The following is a 23585-nucleotide window of genomic DNA, read 5'->3' as shown; positions in this document are numbered from 1 at the left end:
AAAATCGCTTTCGAAATGAACGCGGTTCCATCGACGTCGAAAAGCGGGAAAAATTCGTGTGCAGGACAAACAGACGGATTGTATCTGTACGAGTCAATAGAATTCCGGCGAAGGTGAACGAATACGAGTAGCAGTCGTCTTTTAAAACTATTGACCAGCTTCGCATCGATTGTGCCGAAATTCGAATCGCCAAATCTATAACTCGCGACAGACATCATAATCTGTAGGATCGACATTTGGGAAAGCAGTACTGTTTCATCGAAGCGAACAAAACGTTTTTCCGAAGCGAATGACCAAACGAAATGGCCTTCGCTCGACATAACCTTTTCCTCGATTGTACTTTTCGATGGTATATGTGTACAGTAGAATGAGACTTACTGTTCACTCGCAACGAATGCCTATGATTTCGAACGAATGCGCGATACTCGTACGATCATACATTTCGCGTATTCGTTCGATCCCGTCTCTTTCGTGCAAAGTAAATTTCGCACATACTTCGAAGGCGGAACGACTTCAGGAGACTGTATATCAATACGTACGGTCGACGACATGGTACAGTCAACCGAATTAAAATTGACGACACCGGAACGTTGTCTCGAGACTTTTCGGTAGGTACTGTTTCGGATTTGAACAAAGTATCTTCACGATCCGAGGATGATCTGTCAAATGTTTTTCACCGTAGAAAGATTGCTTCACAGCCTGTGTCTAAACGGATATGAAAAGTTTGCGAGAAACGAAGCGTGGACAAAAGAATCTCGACGGGACTGTACAGCCGAAGTTGTATTGACTACAGTATTTTCCTCGAACGAGTGCATTTCGGGCAAAACGATTCTTGTAAGGTGTCCCGTGGCCGAAAATATGACTTCGCATTCGTTCGTTTTAACGGAAATCGAACGATCCACGGGCGAATAAACCCTTTGAAGTGAAAGTTTCGACGAAAACCAAGCACGACAAACGAGGCAATTAAATTCCATCGACGCCAAAGATCCACGGCCGTCCTGCAGGCTATCTCAACACGGCACAATGTCAAAAACGAAGAAGAAACAATATTGCTTGAAAAGCGTTTGCAGTTTGCAGTGAAACCTTGATTGCCGAATAGGATGATTTGGTGGGTCGTCCCGGTTCGAAGATTCCGCGATAGACGGAAAGTATGATGACATGAAAGTAATTAAAATTTTGAAAAACTTTCTGATAGAGTACTGCCATTGTCACGTGGTCTATTCTTTTTATACGTCAGTTTTCGCGTAGAATTTCAAATCGTTCACGATTTCGTTTCGTCGTTCTTCCGGTTTTCGTCTCGGTAAGTCGATTTATAGTTGAGCAGAGATGGGGAAAACGAGAGGAGTGCACGAAACAACGCCAGAATTAAGAAATCGCATGGTGGGAATGTACGAGGCTGGTTTAGGTTTACGGGAAATTGCGGCAGCGGTAAACTGTTCGGTGAGTGTGTCCCAAAGATTGTCCATTAATGTATTTACTCCTTTCGCTTTGGTTTGAATTTTTCATTCCTAATGCAACTTATCCTATGTTTCAGCAACGGACCGTAAAGAGGTGGTTAAACAGATTCGACAAAGAAGGCACCGTGGAAACGCGAGAACGGTGCGGACGAAAACGAGCTACGACGTCTGAACAAGACGAAGCGATAGTGAAATTGGCTACACAGACACCAATAACAGCCGCGAAGGCTGTTCTCCCTGCTCTGGGACTTACCTGCTCCGTAGACACCATAAGGGAAAGGTTACACAAAGCCGGAATACACAATTGGAGTCCGTCGCGTAAATATATGCAAAGAATTCCCCTTGGGTATGTTTTGCAATTTTATTCGACATTCGATCGGCGCTGGTTTAAATTTTGAATGACTTTCTGCTAATTGATTGTAGGGACACGGGTGGTACGGCTATTCAACAGCCTGTGTGGAGGCCCACCGGAACGCAATTGGGAAAGAAAAAGTCTTCCAAAGATTCTAGTAGAAACGATAAGAGCGTCACCATTAAAAAGAAGAGTTCTTCTCGAAAAATCAGGGACAAAGACGTGTACGTTGGAGATGTTACACTGATGGAGAATGCAAAGGAACCGACCGAACAGCAGCAATTCGTATTCGCGCAGGAAAATGCTCCTCAACCCCAGGCCAGCGATATGCAAGCACAGTCCCACCCTTTACCTCCGAGTCAAACGGAATTCGGTAATCCGTTGAGTTTGGTTCAACAGCCGCAACCTGTTTATCAGCATTCTGGTTTAAATATTTCACAAAGTTGGCCATTAGATTTAGTACAGGGGACACACCATTACCCACAGGTCCGTAATTTGTGTCTCTCACCTCTTACATGGCTACACGTGTCATTATTCTACCGGAACCTTTTCGAATGTTTAGAGTCAACCTGACGCGATACCTCACGAACAGTCGTTGCCGCAGCAGCTTCAAGAACTGCGCACTCGACAAGAACAGCAACACCATATGCAACAAGTACAACGGACGATTCCGGACGAACCGCATAATCTGGATCATGAACAGCAACGACAGCTCGACGTGGTACGTCGAGTCCAACAGCAACAACAACAACAACAACAACAACATCAGGATCATTTACATACGCAACTTGTTCATCCGCAAACTAATCCAAACCTGAATTCTGATAGTTCTAATACTTGTGGTTCTCAAGATAGCGATCAATCTTCTGGCGGGGAACCCAACCATAACCAGAAGAAACATTCGTCGAGAGGTGGTAACGAGAAAAGCGAATCACAGAAAAAGAAAAAGAAAGGCGGGAAAGCGAAAGGAACACTGGAAACCAGCGTCGAAATTCGAAATCGCATGATCGGCATGTCCGAGGCTGGCTTGTCCACGTTGTCTATCGCGCTCGCAATCGACAGATCGGTAAGAAGGAACATGTTCGTCTTGCTGGATTCACGTATTTAATCCGTCGTGGATGGTAGCCGTATACGCAATGCTCATTATTAAATAGGAACGTACCGTTAAAAGATGGTTAGAACGTTGGCACAAAGAAGGAAATGTACAAACGAAGGAAAGAAAGGGTCGACGTCGAATCACGACCAAAGAACAAGATGAAGCTATTGTCGCGATGGCTACCCAGCAGCCTTTGACCGCAGCCAAACACGTTGCTCCCGCGCTCGGATTAAAATGTAGCGTGGACACCATCAGGGAGAGACTTCACAAAGCTGGTATCCATAGTTGGAAGCTTGGAAAGAAACAGGGGTCGGTGTACACAAAATTATACCGTAAGAGTGTACACTTCAATCGAAATCGATGATCGAAAGCATTTTTGTTGTTTCAGGGAAGGGAACGCTGTACATACGGTGCATCTGTGGCAACCCAGTGGAAATCGGCCAAATAAACCGAAAATTCCCGGCGAAAGGAGAAAGAAGTTGACCGGTAATAAAAAGCGGGATCAAACGTCGAGCAATACGCAAAAAAGAATATCTACCAAGAAGAAAAAGATTGATTGCGCTACGACAAAAATGATTGCACCGCCGACGAATATAGTACCGGAACAACCTTTACCTTTCCATAATCCGACGACAAGTAAGCTGGAAATTGTTTGATCTTGAATTTGATACAACGATTTTTTAGGAAGAATGGCGAGTGAATAACTTTGGAAATCCACTGTTCAGTGGCGAACTATGTTCCAGGCCCTAATATATTGCAACCTGTTCACAATATGCCTGCAGCTGGCCCTGCGCTTGTTCAATCGCAACCACCGCCGCCACCGGGTGGACCACACCAGTCTGCACCCCAAACGATACAGCCGATGGGTCCTATGATGCAACAAAGACCGGATTGTCGATTAGCACCTAGTATCGTGCCACCAGTTTCCGGACAAGGGAATACAGGAGTCGCTTATGCATCCTGCATGGTCGGAAGCAACAATCACGCTGGACACGGTATGGAACAACCGGATCCCTTGAACTACGAACCCTACATATGGAGTTTTTAAGTATCGAGGATTGAGAATCACTGTTAACAAAGATGAGTTTAGCGAAACGTTTGCATTCGGACACAAGTGAGTAAACAATTTTGCTACAGTTACAAATGTAGTAGCATTCGTTGTCCTGCTAAATCCAATCACTCGATCGATCGAATCACTTGATACAAACTGCGAACTCGCGATTACAGATGCATGATAATTTTTCAACATTTCGTTTTACTCCGATCAAACGAAGCATGGAGTTGTTGTAAACATATAATACGGTAAGGAAACGTCGCAAAGATCGTATTAATATATTTTTTATGAATTCAAATTACGTTACATCAACGTAGTTCGACGGATAAATCGTTTATGAAATAAAGTGTAACTTTATTTTACCGTTTTATTCAATCAAAGCACGTCGATTTAAACAAACATTTGAATGAATTCATATGAACGTGAGAAGACACGTTAACATTATGTACATACATACACAGATATAAATATATATGCAATCAAGGATATATATTACCGAGAATAAAATAACAAATTATACAATGTTTATTTTGCTATCATGTATTTTGTCTTCGGATCGTCACCGTCAAAATATAATAATGTCAATGGTAACGTGATAATTAAAGTAAACAATGCGAAACCTACAAATTTTGTACCACATCTCTATTAAGTTTATATTATAGAAATTTAAAATATGGAAAACCATGACTGAACAAATATGCTTCAATGGCATTATTAATACAAACATGTGATTCCAAGTAGTCTGTACACTTTACCACTCATTTTTATTTTCTCTACCCTTCTTTACGTACAAACAGGCAAACAGTTTTATTTGATCCAGTTTGTTCCCCAGTTTCATGCTGCATTCAAACCCCAATAACGCTAATCTCGTCATAGTCGTAATCATTGTACCGACCAATTGACTCTATCACGTAAGGTCCCATATATGTGCAACATTCTTTAACATATCGTGTGGATCGTTTTTGTGGAACATGAAAAATCCTTGAATTTGTGCAGGGCTAATGTTTCTCTTTCGCGATAGTACATCTTCACTGAATTTCTTAGCAAGTTGATTCGCCTGATCCACGTTGTCTTTATAAAATCTTAAAAACATTTGCTCCACTTGTGTAGTAGTACACCAACCTAAAAGCAAATACACAGTTAGTATACGTTGCTACTGGTAAACTTGTATTTACATATTCCCTTTCGAATGTAACAATGCTTCTGCTTAATGCTCGTACCTATATATTCTTTTACGTCCACCCGTCCTGGTCTAACTAATGCAGGATCTAATCTTTCCAAGTAGTTGGTCGTCATAAACAGAATTCTTGCCTCTGTGGAAGCAACGCCATCCAGACAATTTAATAAACCACTGAACGTCACTCTGTTCAAACCATCGTACGCAGCTTTAACTGCAATGAAAACGATAAGTTACGTTGAGAAGATATGTGTCGGTGGTATTTCCTGTTAACTACATAGGTTTACATCTTACCTGCTTTACTCTCTTCTCTACTAGCAAATGCAGCGTCAACATCTTCTAAAAGTATAATAGATTGTTGAGGAGCCATAGCAAGCAGATGATTTAATCTGTCATCCGTTAAACCTCGCTCCGACAAATTTAAGACGCAAATACCGCGTTCCAATTCTCCGGCCAGCGCGGTAATGAATGACGATTTCCCGCAACCAGGAGGTCCGTACAATAAATATCCTCGTCGATATGGAATGCCTTTAAAATTAACAAACAGATTATTCCTTTTATCCTTAACTCTTTTTTTACCCTCTATCATTGGTGACATACCACGATCGCTATACCACGCAGAATTGTCTATAAATTCGCGACAATCGTTCAATATTTTGTCGGCGATACCAACATCTAAGACAACCGAATCTAGTGGTCTTCTTTTTTTAGGATGTCCAAATGGTCTCCATTCATTTCCCAAGGCAGTATACATTATCGTCTTGCCTTCGTGTTGTTTCAAAGCCATTTGTCTTGCTGTGGTCGACAAAGTTTAATGTTAAACTCTGTTAAATCGTAATTACGTATAAGTACACAGACAATCTTACCCTCTTCCAAAATATTGAAATATATGTTTCTGTCTCTCCCGAGCGCTGTCAATTGTACAGTTTCCCATGGTATTCCCATTTGTATATCCAACGTCTGTTGTTCTCTCGTTCGTTCTACTCTTATCCAATTCCCTTGGTACCTGCGAGTTTTAATTAGAAATTATAAACATTCGCTGCAACAGCTTGCTCTTGATAATCTTCGAATAGATGGGTGCGGTCTCATACTTGTCATTGTGAAACGAAGTATCAGAACAGTAAGTACTCTTATTTCTAACCTAATGAAATGAGTTCCAATACTTGGTATGAAATCATATCTAGTTTTTATGTGACCTGTATCTCTTTGCTCGAAACTTGTCTCAACCGACAGATGTTGCGTGTTTTTTGCACCCTTATACGTGATCCATTGCAACAGCCACTGGTAGCTTTTGTCGCGACACGGAACCTCCAAAGTGATCATGTAATGTCGCCTGGATTCGACAATCATAAGATTCAAAAATTAAGAAATGTCAAGTCGAAAAGTATCCTATTCGTTTAAACGTAATTATCAAAGGAGCATTACCTAAAGAATATCATTCCCGCTTGCATTCCTTTACGCAACATTGCTGCTCCGGCTCCTATTCCAAAGAGACCGAAGCCAGCTCCAAAATAAGGATTGTCAGACAATGTCTGTACATATTCCACGATAGTCATGATGAAGCGATGCTTGTTGTTCAGAGCACAATTAATAATAAATTGATTCGATTATCGTTATTTCATTGCTAATGAAATTTCCAATACCACAGAGTATACCATAATGCTACGCTATGTTAGTTTCAGTTAGCTCTACTCTGTACCTCTCAGTACTTCTGTATGCACTGTAAAAACAAATGAACCAAAGAGGCTACGAGAGTGATCACGCTCGGAGTTTTAGTGTCCCTACTTTTCTGGATCATCTTTTTAGCCTGGAACAGAACCTGTATCATCTTTTTAGCCTGGAACAGAACCTGCATCATCTTTTTAGCCTGGAACAGAACCTGCATCATCTTTTTAGCCTGGAACAGAACCTGCATCATCTTTTTAGCCTGTATTAGAACCTGCATTATCTTTTAGGCTGGATCAGAGCCTACATAGAAGAAAAGTAGGGACACTAAAACCCCGAGCGTGAGCACTCTCGTTTCCTCTCTGCTGGTATCCCCTCTGATAATAGTTGATTCACTGCCCGAGAAATTCTAGAGAATTTTACGACCTTCTTTCGAATACAGGTTGGTAAGCTTAGATCAAAATACAGCCGTACTCTGATTGGTCCGTGTTTTTCGTTAATAACTCGAAAATAAATCGTATGATCGCGAATTGGCGAAGGAAAAAGATGTTTATTTAGAATCACCTCAGAAATCACACCTTTCTTTTCCGTCACTCTTTCTGAATCACCCTATATATATATGTATACAAGCGACGCATTCTTCAAACTCAGTTTTCACGAGAACTTGTAAATCCGATCTGATTGGCCGATAACATGTCTCTCGAAGAAAGGACCAATGGCGGATGCCCTGCGCTGACGATGGTTACATCGTTACTCGAAATGGAAAGCTCACATATCGCCCATTAAAACCATTCCCCGCCTCCCCCCACCTGTCAATGCTACTAGCAGAATAACATCGTCAGCGATCAGCCATTGTCGTGAGATGTGAAGATTTTTCTTGTGATCTATTCGTGAAAAAAGCCGAGGAATTATCGCAGACCGAAGGAAATTTTTGACCCCACGATGCACACGATCCCAGAATTAGGTACTACCGTGCCGGCGTTTCTTGCCAAGCTCTGGAAGCTGGTCGAGGATCCCGAAACCGACGACCTTATTTGTTGGTCACCCGTGAGTACTTATTTTGTTGTTCCTTCTAAGTGCCTTTACGTTGCAAGCACTCGGTGTGTGAAAAGTCGAACTAGTCACCGATTCATTTGTATCTTCTACGATCAGAATAGGTTCCTGTACAATGTTAACATCGCTTAAGTAACCGACGGAAACGTATGAGAAACGTTGACCCCCGCGGTACACATTTTTACGTACACAACCTATATTTTGCATGTACACTGTCGGTGTAATTTATTCTGTACTTATGTAGTTGCGCCATCATATGTATATACATACATGTATATGCATACATATACACACGTATATAATAAATTATATTATTTTGACAACTATCAATTCTCCTGGTGCCTTTCTTATCATTTTTAAGAAATCTTTAATAACTCTTTCACGTGCGAATCATCTTTCACGTAGAGGACCAATGAATGTGAAATTTTATACAATTATTAGATAACAATCGTTTGTTGCAAAGTTTCTGTTTTTAACCATATAATTTTATCCTTTTTGTGAACTAGATTTAATCGAACAAGCGGTAGCATTGAACACTGATGCAATTCCAATTGGTTTTTTCGTTATGCATAGATTGTTGCTTATTTTCAGAATGGAAGAAGTTTTTTCATTAGAAACCAGGCACAATTTGCCAGAGAATTATTGCCACATTATTATAAACACAATAATATGGCCAGCTTTGTTCGTCAGTTAAATATGTGTAAGTAGCTACAAACAGATCTCCACTGTCGTTATGAACATTTCTTTTCATATTTTCTGAAATTCTCGTTTATTTATTTCAGATGGTTTTCACAAGAAGGTCTCTGTAGAATTGGGTGGTTTAAAATGCGACAGAGACGAAATGGAGTTTGCGCATCAGTTTTTTTGCAAAGGACACCCGTATCTTGTAGAACACATTAAAAGAAAAGTAGGTAATTTCCTGATATTCTGTTTGTTAATTTTTCAATGTTTTATTGCAATTTGTTCAGATTGCATCGAGTAAAGGACAAGACCCAGCGCTTACACCTATCAAACCAGAATTAATGAATAAAATGCTGACAGAAGTCAGAAGCATGAGGGGTCGCCAAGAACATTTAGACTCCAGACTTGGGGCCATGAAGAGAGAGAACGAAGCATTGTGGAGGGAGCTAGCAATGCTCAGGCAAAAGCATCTGAAACAACAGCAAATTGTGAATAAACTCATACATTTCTTAGTCACTTTGGTACAACCATCGAGGAGCGGAGGTATCTCTGTTAAAAGGAGATATCCATTGATGATAGATGACTCGAACCGTCAACGTAAACAGAGCAAGTTGTCGAAGGTAGAAACATATATTTCTAGTAATTATAAGCCATATTCGTGTATCTCCTGTGTTAATATTTCTTTCTTTCTTTTTTTAGGCACAGGCATCGCCTACAGGGCCTGTAATTCATGAGCTCGATGCATCTGACCCAGATTTAGATTCAGATTATATTGTTGCAGAGTATGTTGACACAATATTGTAATATGGAACATTTTACAGAACGTTTAAGTTACATATGAATTTTCCCTCTTCAGGATGCTAGAAGGAGATGCAAATCCAGCTATACAAAGCCCAGAACATAAGTCTGCGTCGATAATAGACGAAGGCAATATGGAAACTGTTCACTTAGTTGAAGATTCCATGCAGTTGCAAGATGACATACTGGTCGATCCGCAAGAGATTGATGCCCGATTGAAGAAACGTGGATGTAAGGGTAAAAAAAAGTAAGTTAAGCTAAGCAATATATACGTATAGATATCTACATATATACCTATACAGATATTACATATATGTATATATGTTTGTATGTAGATATATATGTATGTATAATTGAATATAGATATATATAATATAGCGTATATTATATGTATACAACTGAGTCATGTACAATCTTTCAATTTTGATATTTTAACATGATGGAGTTTTGCACAGTGAACACAACAAAATTTCAACATTTACCACTCGGTTCAATAACATTTTTACGTTTTCATTTGTGCTTATCTTTCATTGAAATTCAAAAAGCGGTAGAAGAATCAAATTGTAACAAATTTTTCTCTGTTTGTACCGATATACTTTCCGTGCATGAAATGTTGCATAATTAACCAAATTCAATGAAAAATTTTGCTTTATGTACCTCTATGGAAGACACAGGGGCATAAATTGTTGGTGTTTTATACCATTTTGTGGCAGAACTACCTACGGATTATACTTATTCAAAGCAGAAAGCAGAGAATTCTCATGAATAAAACTATTTCATATCGCTCGTAACTTTAACTAGTTCCCAGTGACACTCATATCACCACAATTTAAATATTACCAGGAGGAAAAACAAGGTGCCCGTCAAAATTTTGATCCCATCAACGAAGAATGGAGAGGAACCGAGGTTAACATTTTTCTCTTGTTGTCATTTGGTGTTGGTGTTCTTTTTTCTTTTCTAGAAATTTACATTGAGCAGTATCGCAATTTTGTTTGGTTCTATTATTTTGCATGAACGTTCAGCAACATTGCGATAATATTTCTCTTAGAATATACCGAGATGATTTTCTCTTAGGTAGCTACTCTTTTTCAACTTGCAGTAGTTGCTTTTCAAATATTTGCAGGTCTAATTCTGTTATGTCGATAAAATTCTACGAACAAAATTAAAGCGTAAACAAAAAGATGGTTTCTAAAATTTTGTGTTCATGAGAGAATTCTTGTTAATCCTTGGTTGAGTTGCTCTGTATCATTGTTATTTGCATCATTGCCGATATCTTATGATTTACGTCTTACCTATGCCTCTGAATAGAATATATTAAGTATTAGTGCAGTATTAATGTCGCACCATCTTTTTAATATTTTGTTTTTATTTTTCATCTATATATGCATGGAATATTAGAGTTCAATTTTTGCATTACATGGAATGTTTCCTTAATATTGAATCTAGATCATCATTTGGAGTCATGTCGTTTAGCTGATATGTGGCAAATAATTTTTTGAATGTTCAATCCTTTCGTTTCAATTATCTAAAAACTAAAGAGTACAAGTAGAGACAGTTTTGTCGAAATAGAGTTGAACAATATTCTTGAATGTCCTTCAGCCTGTTTGTACTTATTTGACATACATATGTGCACTACTTTATCGTAAGAATACTTTCTCCTCCTTGTTTATATAGCTTGTGCATACAGATTTTTTATTACTATTTATTACAGGCTGAATAGCATTGTAACAGTTGTAATTTCACTGTACATTTAGAGAGCATGTTTTTCTATTATGCTTCAAATATTTCTGTGTATGCTCTTGCAATACTTCCATCGATGAGAATAGTAGTCAAGAATCACTGAAATGCAAAATTACACCTTTTGAAGTAAATAAGGCCTATTAAAAAGCAGATTATGGCTACAACAATCTAACCGAAGATGACGAAGAATGGCAACACATCTTGTTTCAATATTTTAGGGAAGAAACACATATGCTTGAAATGTCACTTGAAGAATCACCGATGACCATCACTATACTGGAAAATAAATTGGTACCTAAGCCAGTGCCTATCGCGACTGTACGCAGTTCGAAACTCGCAGCTATGGCAGCTAATATGAACAAAGGAACCGATGCAGAATCTGAATTCGATCTGGAAACAGCCGGGGACATTGAGGAAGATGTTCAGGAAAATGCCTCGAATTTGGTGAAACTGCAGGACATTCTGATAGTACCGGAAATGATTAACGAGGAGAACATACGGAGCAACGAGAATGAGGACATTGAGAATGACGAGCTGATAGAGTACGGCGACAACAATGGAAATTTAAAAACTAGTGGAACCGATAATACATTCGATCAGCTGAATAACATTGATGAAATCGCCAAGCATGACGACCAGAGAATTGCACGCGTGAACGGTGCCGAGAAATCTCTGGAAAAAGAGAATGTCAACTCCAATGGAGCAGGCATAAGTAATCATTTATCTTTGAGCTGCGTGAATATCTCTGGCACGTCTGATGCTGCTTACAGGTTAGGATCAATGTAAGTTCAACACAGACCATGGCTAAATAAAGTTGTGTCCAATGAATTTCCTTTACCTTTAGTGGAAATTCTTAATCAAAAGACATAGAGGTGGGAGCCAACTAATATTTATATCTTTTTTAACATATTCGAACAATCATGAATTAATTTTAATTTAATGGTGTATACACCCTACTAACAATAACGTGAGACGGTTTTTTAATAGGAGCTTCTAACTGTTCGTCTTTGGTCTTAAATCTTGCTATGTATCTTGTGCAAGACAATGCAAACCAGTATTTCTTTGATAACGTTTTTTTACATCCTTTAAAGATTTTCGTGTCACTCATATCTTGAGTGCTTCATAGCTATTTGACAATCTTACAATTTCGTTTAAGAAAACTTAGTATTCAATTTCTATTTCTAATTAAAGAAAAAACAAAACCTATCAAATTAATTTTGTTGAGAACAATCTTTTGTTGGACTAATGAAATTATCAATCAGATTTTTTATCTGTATATGTTAAAGTTTGCCGTCTCTCCAGCATGAAATTTGTTTCGTGTATCTTCGAAACAAGGTAACATATAATATTTTTAATCGAAACTATCTTTTGTGCACAGAAACTTCTCCAATGAAATGATCGCACGAGCAGTAATCAGAAATAGTATTCTTCAAAACTGAATAAATACATTACAGAAGACTGCTTGCGCTATCGTTTGACCAAATAGAAAGATTGTACTTTTCAGGAAAAGGCTTTTCGACGTTTCCCTTGTTTATCCATTTAAATATGGATAAACTTGTGCGAAATTGTAGTTTTGTTATGCATATTTGATCCATCTTAAACAATTGTCTATAGGGAGGATATGGATAATCATCTGGAATCAATGCAGACAGATTTGGACAATCTACGTGATATCCTACGTGGTGAAGGTTACAGTATTGATGCAAACACGCTTCTCGGTGTAAGTAATCTATTTTTCTACTGGGACTTTCATTTCTAGTCATTCTAGCAATTTCTTAAATAGTTTTCTATTCTTTAAGAGTTCTTATTTTTGTATCCTATAATAAAAGTTACAGTATTTACAGTTGTTTGGAGCAGATGATCCAATGTCATTCAGTTTGCCCGTTAATCCAGAATTGAACCCACATTCAGAGAAAGATGACGACGACCATGCTAACCGTAATATCTTCAACTATTATTCTTCATATGAGCAGTAAATAACTTCGCTTCCTTTTACAAAAGGCATGTTCGTGTTGCAGTTGTAGATAATGTTAACGGAACAGTCGGAGGAGAACTTATGACGTACAATCCAGCGCAAAACTTGCTGGATTTTGACGACGACATGTTCTTGGATGCCACATCACCTGCAACCAGTACAGCATGCGACGTAACGACAAACAGTCTTTACTCTACAGATCCTTTAGAATTGGAAGATAACAAAGCTTCGCTACTCGAATCTTTAACACACGATGTTGACACTTCATCATAAACTCTTACTCCAATGGTGAGTCACTTTATTTCCATTCGGCTAGACTAGAAGTGAAGTGTTCGAACTCTTTACATTAAATAACTATATGGAGTAACAATATGGGAATCTTCTCTGTTATTTGCCTGTTACTATTTTCCGATTACATAGTGTAACATGTAATGTATGTACTAATATATATTATTAGGATGTTTTCCATGACTCATGTTTTGTTTTTCATGTTTATCATGACTGATAATAGAATAACACATCAGAGGAAATCATGATAAGTTTTGAAGGGGCAAACATTGTGGTAAGAAAAAAAAAAGAAATTTTCTCAAGGTCATATTTTTCGAGATTTTTGGGTCACAGATATTTTTTAAACGAGTACATATGTGTATTTTTGTTACCGTCACGCAATAGTCGCACTAGAGTGTCGTGACCTTCATGTTACGTATACGCATAATTGGCATAAGTCTGACAAAAGTGGAAGGCAGATAACAGGAAAGGTACCAATATTTATCTTTAGATAGAATCTAGCACAGATTGATAAGCGTTGCCTTTACATTGTCGGGTCAAGTTATTAACGTTTAATAATTTTTGATATTAAATGGTTAGTTAATGCAACATCGTTGACGAACTTAAATAATCTCACGAAGATTGTTTTTCGCTGAGAATCCAGCCTCCTTTCAACAAAAAGAAATTGTCTTAGGATAGATTTTTTTGCAGGTTCAGATCACACTGTTGCGTGCGATACTTTGGTTTCAGTATGTTTTATTACTCGACGGATCATCACGAACATGCTCTCTTTCTTTCTCTGTCCGGTGTGTATTTCGATGACCAAATAAGCAACGAGCTTGTCGACAAAACTGTACCCTATACCGGAGGAGAGAATGCGGTGTCTCTGAATCTATGCGGTCCATTTGCGGAGGATATACCGAGAAAATGATCAAAAGAAACCAGCGCATAAAATCCTTTGGATTTGCTGCTATGAACCGATATAAATCGTTGTTTGTTTGTGATTCGTTTTATTATCATCACACAGTACTTGTTATCGATAGGCACTCGCAATCACATTCTATTATAGTAATCGACAACTGGAAACGGTGCCTAAGAATGTTTTTGTTAATCATACGGTCCAACATTAAAGTTCCTACAACTGCGTACAATTTGTTCACTGTAAAAGTTTATCTAAAGTTTCCACTTCTTTTGATGACGTGTGAACAGTCTAGTAATTGTTATACGCATGTCTCGGTTGAGTAACAATTGTGTGCTTATGGTCAACCATAATCTCTGATGATCTCATTATTTACGAGGATTTGAGTTCGATCGCTTAGGTCCTATACGTGAATAACTTAAAAAAGTATATACGAAATTCGTATTTTTTGTACCGTACTCTCAATAAGAAGACCAAGTAGTAGGAGTAGATCAAGGATTTGTATAAGTATAAAAAGAAGAAACGCTAACGCGTCAGTTTGTATTTTTATATGAAAAAGAAAGAAATATGTGCGCAAGACGTTTTTTCATAAGATGAACACACAGACATTCGTACATCTGTGAACGTCGACTCATTGTAAAGCCATTGTCTATTCATAAAACTATTTATTTTTCTTTTTATTTATTAATACATACACACACACATATACATGCACCAACATACACACGCGCGCATGTACACAATGGTATATATCGTGGATACATACATATATCACTCTTGTCTCAATATTGTAAAAACGTATTAAAATTTTGTTTCATTGAAACCGTTACGATTGTGTTAAGTGTAAGTAATTTATTATCATTATTGAAATTCGATTAAGGAATGCAGGAATGTGGAAAGCATATTAAGTAAAAGCGTACAGCATGCGAGAACACGTACCTTATTTTCCTGTGTCAGGAAACATCTGCCAAAATATACTTAATATGTTTTGTTTTCTGCGGATTGTTCAAGACAATTTATAATGCGTTTGCTATGTCTCTGGAAACCGAATGATAAGAACGCGTGATTCAAAGACCGCAGAAATAAATGTGTAAACCTGTTTTAGTTCACATGCTACCCCCGGTAGAAAGTGTTCAAACAAAACTATAAACCCTGTCACCATAAGTAGAAATGATTTGCTCAAACAAAAAGTATTGTACAAATTATTTGAAAACAAACAGAAAAAAGTACAATCTAAGTAGCACGTAACCAATGTGTTGGAACTTTTTTAATAGTTTAAAGAAAACAACGACTAAGTGTTTCCTCGAGTTAATGTTGAATTGTTTAATTTTGTATACTGTAAATAAATAAGAATTTTCATTTTTACATTAATATTTTGTTTCTATAAAAACGACTGATATCATTCTGTTTACGTACTCTGAACGAGAACGGAATTTTCTATGTTGAATTCAATAATTTTCTAGTTAACCTTTAGCTTGACCGATCAAGTACTTTTTGCCAGGGGTAGTAGATAAGTCTAGTGTATTTATCTAAGCATTTGGTCCACAACTTGACGAAATCCTAAACTGTACAGTCACTGTCAAAAAGTACGAACATATACTTTTTTAAAGGTATTTCGTGCGAGTCGGGATGAAAAACTCGAGAATGTTGAAAGCCATGTTTAAAGACTCTCTCTCTCAGATTACAAAAAAGAATGTACATGAAAGTGATACATTATAGATTTTGCTTTTCGAAGCGACGTGATCGATTGTACAATTTATTCCCGTCAATTATCAACTGAACCGTTATCGTTCATCATCAAGTAAATCCGTTTATACATAGAGCTATCCTCGAAAAAAGAATTAATTAAAATCCACGGACGGATCTCATTCGCCATTAAAACAATAATCTGACTTTTTCTTTTTGTGGGAAATCAAGTGAACAAAGAGTCTTGCAAGAAAGCTCTCCGCCATAAAAAAATAAAACCGAGCAACGTTACTTATCACGCTCTGCTTGATAATTCACGCATCTATATAATTGTTTTTTTATTTTAGCCTTGGAGGAAGACTGCTGGATTTTTAATTACTTCGTTGGCAATGCCTTCGATTTAATTAAGAATGAATATGAGTGATATGAGCACTGTGACAAGTTTAGAACGCGAACAAAAAGAAAGAAAGACAGAAAAGGAAAGAGTCGAGGCACGCACAGTGGTTGGCTTAAGAATCTCTTCAGGAAGAAGAATTCTATCGAACCGAGATTGTACGTTGTCACGTTTGTCACGTGTGACTAGTGACGCTAAACTCATTCTCAAAACTGTTGCTGCAAAATAGCGTGTACTAATATGAGCGAATGCATTATATCTATATGCAACTAAAGGGGGAACGATTCCCTGCTTTCACTGATTTGTATATAATCACGCGAATAATTCACGTATCGATAATGAGTCCACATAGGATGTTTTCTATGAATATCCGCTGGCAGAAAAGAATTAACATTTTTTACATAGTGTGTGTCCAGAACATACTGTTAGAAAGTAAATAAAGTACGGTGCGATACGTATATATATATATACGTATATAAGGGGGACAGAGAGAACAGCGTGTTCAAATATTTGTTTAACGTGTCATTATACTTTTCATAATAATTACTTTGCTGTGGTACAAGGTTTAACTAAGAAAACGTGATAACAAGATAAGATTTCAGTGTCCCTTTCTTTAAACATTTCTATTAGCAGATCCACTGGTTTGATTTCGCATTCCTCGAACGATGTACATTACTGTTTCTTTCTAATACCTTTGTACGCTTATCTATTTACGTAAATTCTGTAAGTAGATGCATATACATAAGCAACTGACGTAGTGTACCAATATTGATAGTGCTAAATGTTTAGAGTATCTAACTATTTTTCATAATAATCATAAGATATTTTGTTGCACCGAATGAAACGAATATATTACGTTCAACACTGAAATCTTAGCCTTGGACCTTTAAAATATACAAGTTGACCATTTGTGTTTCTGTGTATCATGAGATAACAGAATCAGATTATTATATAGTATGCATACTTATCAACAATTAACAGACAACTGAGAGGCGTATATTATATTACATTACGAATTCATAGAAACCTTTGTATATGTTACGGAATTCCATATACAGTGAAGTGTCAACCATACATTTCTTATGTATGTATTTTAGTTCTTTTACATTTCGAAGTCAATCTCAGTATATTTTATAGTTTTGTAAATTTAGTTCAGAGTTAGATCAGATTACTTTTTTATGCATTAACTTCAACTTTATCGCTTACTTATTAAGTGTTTGTTAGAAGATTTAAACTCAACGATATAACATAGATCACAGACGACTTCTTTTTGTTCTAAATGGCTGTAAAACGTGAAAAAAATATTGTTACTGATCTTCTATAGAATATATATATATATATACATATATATTTTTCAACTATATCAAAAATGAAACTGTATCATTTGAGATATCTTGAATGTTTCTAATTACCAACTAGATGTTACACATAAGTTACGTTGCAACTGAACAATGATTTCTGTGAGTGTAGAGCGATTCCTTCATTCGTAGATCAATTTGTCTAAAAATTGAGGCCAAGTAAAATCAATAGAATGTGTATCCTGTGCAAAAGTATAGTTGATACTACACTGCTTGTAGGTATCAGATTTTGTGATACATTAAACATTTTGTACAAAAAGATAGGTTCTAATGGGTGATGAACGAACGATGATTCGTCGGCTATTCTTTATGAATTTGTGTGTTTTGCTACTAATTATAAACAAATACCGATTAAAATAGAATTAAACAAGCCCGTTTAGGTCGTGTGTGCGAGCATCGGTGTACACCGGAGGGGAACAGAAATATTGATAAACGTTCACCGTCTGTTCGCTTTATTCGCCTACAAATCCACCTTGGACAAATCGATATACATATACACGCTTACTTTACTGTATCACGAATGGAAAATTGACTTTACTCTTCCTTCTAATAACAACAAATACTGTCACGATAAATACAATACATTCAAAGAGAAACGATCGATTAACGAGAGTATAACGGTGTATCCTTGATACTGCAATCTTCATGGAAATTACTTTATTCGACACAAATAGACTTTTAACTACCATTCAAAACAATGTTAAAACTTGTTTGTTTTTAAATAAAATTTAGAAATTGTTTACATAACATTATTCTGGCTGTAACTGTACATCCTGATATCAACAATTTTTCCTCGATATATCACATGAACAACATTCTGTACAATGGTACATATACAGTTCGATAAATAGAGCTTTATATCTGTGGTTGTAACGAAAAACGCCGCATCTCATGTACTTTCACTTTCGAGATATTACCGTTTAAACTTGTGATCAATAATTCTTTGTACTAGTAGTATTTTGTTGCTATATTATAAAGCTCAATTAATGCATAAACTTAAATTTTTTGAAATTGTGACAAGCAGCGTTTTCCCTTGCAGCCACAGAATATTACAATTGATTATTGAAAAGTACTCGAATCTCGCACGACTAAAATAATTAAGTATATACCATAATACGTGTCTTAACGACTATACATCACCAACTTGCGAGAACGTTCTTTTCAACAATTTGTCGAGACAAGCTATTCGTTTCAACTATGGTATCTCGAATGTTGTAGTATGTAATTTATTTTATAAGCTTTCAAAAAGTGGATCTTACGCTATGTATGAAAATTTATTAAGTTCATGTTGATTCGAGTGGCAGCAAAAATATTCGAAGTCTAACTCTAATTGCAACGACTGCTCGTGCTGCTTTGTACTATGTCTCGTGGAATTAATCTTTAGTTAAAGATCTCGTTCAATTGTTTCTTTCATCTGCTCCGAAAAGCATCCTTAACAGAAGTTATTCCAGCTATTTTTAAACATATAATAGAAGCGGAGTTGTCTCGTTCAATCATTTTTAGTTTAAGCAAACTCTTTTAATTTTGTACGACATCTGCATTGTAAGTACATATAACATTTTCAAAGCTATGGATTTTTAACACACACGTAAAGTTGAAAATTATATAGAGATACGTTATAGAATGGTATTACGATAGTATCAATATTAATTTAAAGTGTAACACCGGACGCGAAAGGAACTCGTCCGAAAATTGAAAAATAATTTGTAACATTCTTATCGATTAGATCTTATTAGTTATGTGTTTTTTTTTGTTACTTAAGTAATTTTTTGGCTCACTTATTGCACACAATCAAAATCACATTATCACCCGACGCTTTATAAACACATACATGAAAATTACCTTTTAGTTTGTATATTATCGGTAATAAATAAATACTTGTTTAAATTACACAAGTTTCAATTAATGTTATTATATAAATATCTCTCTATTAAAGCGTCATAATCGTTGCCAAATACTTGACATAATACGCATTTTCATTATCTGCTTATCCTTTTTCACACGCAATTATAAACATTTTCACATAAATATTCTCGACCGCACGATTCTTCATTTATACAACCCTATATACAATTGCTTTGTGTATAACCGTTAAACATTATTATTCTTATTATTATTAACGTTCAAAGTTGAAAAGTGTGAAAAAACTGGCTTGCTTTGCACGATTCGATAATAATTATAAAATATCGATTCTAGTTATGAATAATATTCGAGCTGAAATCCTTTTCCACGGGAATAGAAATCTTTTTCAATATCTTTCGATCGGCGAATATATGTATACATACATAAGTACGCGGTTTCTGGATGGACGGTACAAAACGTCATGCTACGCACATTTATCAACTCCTGCTTAATTGTACTATCCATCCTGAAATATTCTAGATTTGTAACTTTCGTTAAATAATACTTCGTTTCAGTTTTCTCTTACCCTGTCTTTGAAATGCGAAAGCAGATATTGAAGTCGTCTCTATGGTAAGGAAGGTAGCGACGGCAAAGGCGGTGCTGGTGGTGGAAGTACCTCGTTCCCAGCCGAGACAATATCAAGATCCTCCATGTGTTTGTTACAATCGACGTACAGGTGCGTCAAACTTTCGAGCCCTGCCACTGTCATCCCGCGACAATAACGAGTGTCCAAATAATGAAGACTCTTGCAGTACAGTTTAATAGAGTCGAGGGTACGATTTGTCAGTTGCGAGCACGCCTGTAAATTCAACAGTTCCTTATTAGAGATGCGGAACACGTTCGACGACCTACAGTACGATGACCTTGAGTCGACCTTCAACTTCAAAATAACATAAAACATTCGGTGTAGTCGCGTGATACGAGATATTTATTCATTTTAGAGTTCAAGATCGATTCCAGGTCACCTTACTGCAAAACATTCTCTCCTTGAGAAACTGATTATAAACTTGAAAAAGTCATTTGTTCGTTAAAGTTTTATACACTCTGTCACCTGTATGAGAAGACGTTTCAATCTGTGTAGCCGCTGTACCAGATACAATATTCCAATATCCGATATATTGTGACACTGATTCAGGTTCAGGTCTTCGATTGCTGGGTTGTTCCTGGATAAATAATCTAATCCTACGTGTGTCACCTGTAACAAAGTGTCATTCGGTTGGAGGAAATATTAATATACTGAACTAAGTAATCTTGACTGAATTGACATTTCTAGCTACCTGCTGGCACTGGCTCAGGTTTAAGATTTTCAATTCTGGGAATGCAAATGCATGCTTCAGACTGACATCGGTGATTCTATTGCAGCCGGAAAGGTCTAGTTCTCGAAGGTGTTTCAGCCTGTTCAACGAAAACACGGATTTGATGTCCTCCTTTTCGCAGAGTTTCATCACTTCTCGCTTTCGATCCGCGTCGCGTACTATCTCCTCTTCGGCCCTCGACCGTAGGCTAATTCTTAATCTGGTTTCTGCAAATTCTGGCTTATATACAACCTGTATGTTTTCGACGCATTCGTTGCTACCGGCGCCCATACCCGTCAAGCCGGCGTCACTGACCTTATCGCAATGGCTTATTTTTAATGTTTCCAAATGTACAAGCTCCTTAAATATCATCTGCAAAAGATAAACTTAGTTTAATATGCATGCACGGCACCGCTGGTGCCAAAATACTATTTTAGTAACTTCTGAAAGTATAGGAAAACAATCAGCGTCAAATCTCATTCTTTCAAATTCGGAGGAACATATTTTGTATACTAGTATACAGTGGCGGCTCAAGTCAAATGAAGGCCCCAAACGGTGAGAATGTTGGGGCCCTCAAACTCAAGTTAGAAATAGAAGTTAGAAAACTCTCATAAACTTGTTATCAAAAAAGAAGGGGCCGCTTAGTCCGCTTAAATAAAGTATAAAAGACATAAAACAAACGAATGGTCACACACACCTGTATGGTTCTATCTGTAACACCGCTAAAGCAATAACTGAGCTCAAGTACTCTCAAATTAGGGAACGACCTGGTTATGCACTCGATCGATTCTTCCTGTAGGTGCAACGCGTTCGCAGAGAGTATCTGCATGTTCTTCTTCTGTACAGTCTTTCCCTCGTCATAGTCCTCACCGGTAGATCTATGATTTACGTTCGCCAATTCAATGTTCTCTTCGAGTTTGTCGTCAGTATGGCGACTCGAACAAAGTCCACGAGTTATGCAGTCCCCGGTAAGTTGTTCGATCTCCGAGATGTCGAGTTCTTTCAAATTCTTCAGTAGCCGAATGTACTGTACTCCGTTATCGGTGATCGCGCGACACCTTTTTATCTTGAACGTTTCTAGCTTCGGTAGATTCTTGCAAATACAAAGCAAGCTGGCGTCGGTGATTCTCACGCAGAAACTAATGTCAAGGACTTTCAGGCATGTTTGATGTTGAGTAAGACCTCGGATGCCTTCGATAGTTAAGTGATAGCAGCCTTGCAACATCAACGACTCCAGTCTCAAACCCTCCAAAGCTGCCAAAGTAGTCAAGGCGGTTCCATCGATCAGAGTGTACCCAAAATTCAAATGCTTCAATCGGTGCGCTTGTCGTTTTAGATAGTGCAACGTATTCAGGAAAGTCAGAACAAAGCTCGACGCTTGTGGTAGCGGTATACAGTTTTGAGGGTAAAACTTTTTGTATAATCCGCTGTGGAAAGACATCTGGCAACCCGTAAGATTCAAAGACTCCACGTTTGAGCAACAAGAAGTTAATCTAGCAAATAAAAGATCGCTTAAAAATCTATTGTAATCGAGACTAAGTTCTCGCAGACTTTTCAACGTCTCCGAGAGCTCTTTTATGTCGTTTTCGTCCTCCAAAAGTTTCCCGGACATCAGGCATTCTCTGCAGGCATTTATACGTAGTACTTTTAAAGAACTACAGCATTTCAGAATTTGTACAAGCATCTTCTCGCTTAGATCACAGCACACCTAAAACAAAGAAACAAAATGGACAGAATTATAAAAGAATTCTGTCCTGACGATAATCGATAAGAATAATGCTTCGTACCAATACAAGACTTTTCATATGAGGTCCGTAATGATCCCACACCGGCATACTCCTCCTCAACTCCACTTCTCTAAAAACAAAGTGATAAAATGGTCGTGTAGATTGCTGGAGTACTTCCATTACTTGACTTAGATTATCCGCGGGAGGTCGACCAAGGACTAGCGCCTCTTGATCCACAAATTTCATGGCGAGCGATGCTTCTCTCCAAGCATGACATACTAGTCTCGCTGACTTCCTGTCGGATGTAGACAGATACGACAATATGTGTATAATCGTCTGAAAGCAACGTCATACCATTAACAAAAAATGATGGCAACAAATGACACGATCAAGACAGAAGATCATTTAACACAGATAAGCTAAATGCAAGTCGAGTCGTGCATTATCATGTCATTCTCTATCTTATGAGATAAATATATTATTGTTAGGTTAAGGTATCGAGTCTTTGTGCAACAATTCCCGTCCGTAGAACAGGAGTAGGTAGATCAAAATAATGGAACGATTCGAGAAAAATATATTGTAGAATAATAAAAACGCAACATACGTAAATAAGAAAAACTTACGTCTACGGGCAACTGAATACTTTCAAAATCTGTCATGTTTCGCACACAAGCGTTATTATCGGACGTTATCGGCATAGCATGAACGTGATAAAATAGCGTCGTGGAATGATTCGTTAATCTCGTAAGCGTCGACAGCAGGAAGTACGGATTAAAAATCCGTGGGTTAGCGTGAAACGTTTAGGCGACATTCAGAACATCGCTCAGCTGTACAGCTGTAGCTGTAGCTGTAGTGACGGGGAAAAAGTAACTAACTAGTTATTTTTAAAAACCTAACTAGTAGTTATTCATGAAAACAGAACTGTTACATCGGTATTTATCCACAACTATTTACCCACACTTGGCAATTTTAGCTAAAAATTACATATT

The 23585-nt window shown here is 37.4% G+C and overlaps 4 protein-coding genes across 13 annotated transcripts; 2 read left to right on the top strand and 2 right to left on the bottom strand.

Annotated features, from left to right (window-relative positions):
• Positions 1-403: 403 nt before the first annotated feature.
• Positions 404-4266, top strand: LOC143365760 (uncharacterized). Of its 4 annotated transcripts, none has more exons than XM_076806237.1 (9): positions 404-608; positions 683-1440; positions 1535-1803; positions 1881-2295; positions 2372-2875; positions 2964-3214; positions 3294-3541; positions 3631-4019; positions 4133-4266. In XM_076806237.1, exons 2-8 carry the CDS (start codon positions 1327-1329, stop codon positions 3951-3953), a joined length of 2124 nt encoding a protein of 707 aa, XP_076662352.1. In that variant the 5' UTR covers positions 404-608; positions 683-1326; the 3' UTR covers positions 3954-4019; positions 4133-4266. The 4 variants fall into 4 exon arrangements, with proteins under 4 accessions (XP_076662352.1, XP_076662355.1, XP_076662354.1 ...); XM_076806240.1 differs by lacking the exon at positions 4133-4266 and having other exon boundaries at positions 683-1108; positions 1196-1440; positions 3631-3953; XM_076806239.1 differs by lacking the exon at positions 4133-4266 and having other exon boundaries at positions 683-1148; positions 1238-1440; positions 3631-3953.
• A 595-nt stretch (positions 4267-4861) lies between these two features.
• On the bottom strand, positions 4862-6849 carry Bcs1 (mitochondrial chaperone BCS1). Its single transcript, XM_076806242.1, has 7 exons — positions 6562-6849; positions 6278-6469; positions 6003-6142; positions 5737-5931; positions 5431-5664; positions 5180-5350; positions 4862-5081 (listed from the first exon to the last, which is right to left on the bottom strand). Exons 1-7 carry the CDS (start codon positions 6690-6692, stop codon positions 4867-4869), a joined length of 1278 nt encoding a protein of 425 aa, XP_076662357.1. The 5' UTR covers positions 6693-6849; the 3' UTR covers positions 4862-4866.
• Positions 6850-7523: 674 nt separating this feature from the next.
• Positions 7524-18419, top strand: LOC143365757 (heat shock factor protein). 7 transcript variants are annotated; one of them, XM_076806230.1, is made up of 12 exons: positions 7524-7848; positions 8446-8554; positions 8637-8761; positions 8823-9155; positions 9235-9317; positions 9392-9580; positions 10177-10239; positions 11292-11855; positions 12688-12793; positions 12909-13011; positions 13092-13336; positions 17704-18419. In XM_076806230.1, the coding sequence occupies exons 1-11, from the start codon at positions 7744-7746 to the stop codon at positions 13319-13321; spliced, it is 2010 nt and encodes a 669-aa protein (XP_076662345.1). In that variant the 5' UTR covers positions 7524-7743; the 3' UTR covers positions 13322-13336; positions 17704-18419. The 7 variants fall into 7 exon arrangements, with proteins under 7 accessions (XP_076662345.1, XP_076662348.1, XP_076662344.1 ...); XM_076806233.1 differs by lacking the exon at positions 17704-18419 and adding an exon at positions 14027-16198 and having other exon boundaries at positions 11292-11843; XM_076806229.1 differs by having other exon boundaries at positions 7525-7848; positions 16268-18419.
• LOC143365756 (uncharacterized) lies at positions 16927-23424 on the bottom strand. Its single transcript, XM_076806227.1, has 6 exons — positions 23220-23424; positions 22657-22932; positions 21567-22577; positions 20852-21241; positions 20626-20769; positions 16927-20373 (listed from the first exon to the last, which is right to left on the bottom strand). The coding sequence occupies exons 1-6, from the start codon at positions 23292-23294 to the stop codon at positions 20140-20142; spliced, it is 2130 nt and encodes a 709-aa protein (XP_076662342.1). The 5' UTR covers positions 23295-23424; the 3' UTR covers positions 16927-20139.
• Between the last annotated feature and the right edge of the window lie 161 nt (positions 23425-23585).

This window comes from Halictus rubicundus, chromosome 2, assembly GCF_050948215.1.
Source record: "Halictus rubicundus isolate RS-2024b chromosome 2, iyHalRubi1_principal, whole genome shotgun sequence".
Classification (NCBI taxonomy): domain Eukaryota; kingdom Metazoa; phylum Arthropoda; class Insecta; order Hymenoptera; family Halictidae; genus Halictus; species Halictus rubicundus.
Note: the sequence above shows the minus strand (reverse complement) of the source record. Positions and strands in the feature narration are given on the sequence as shown.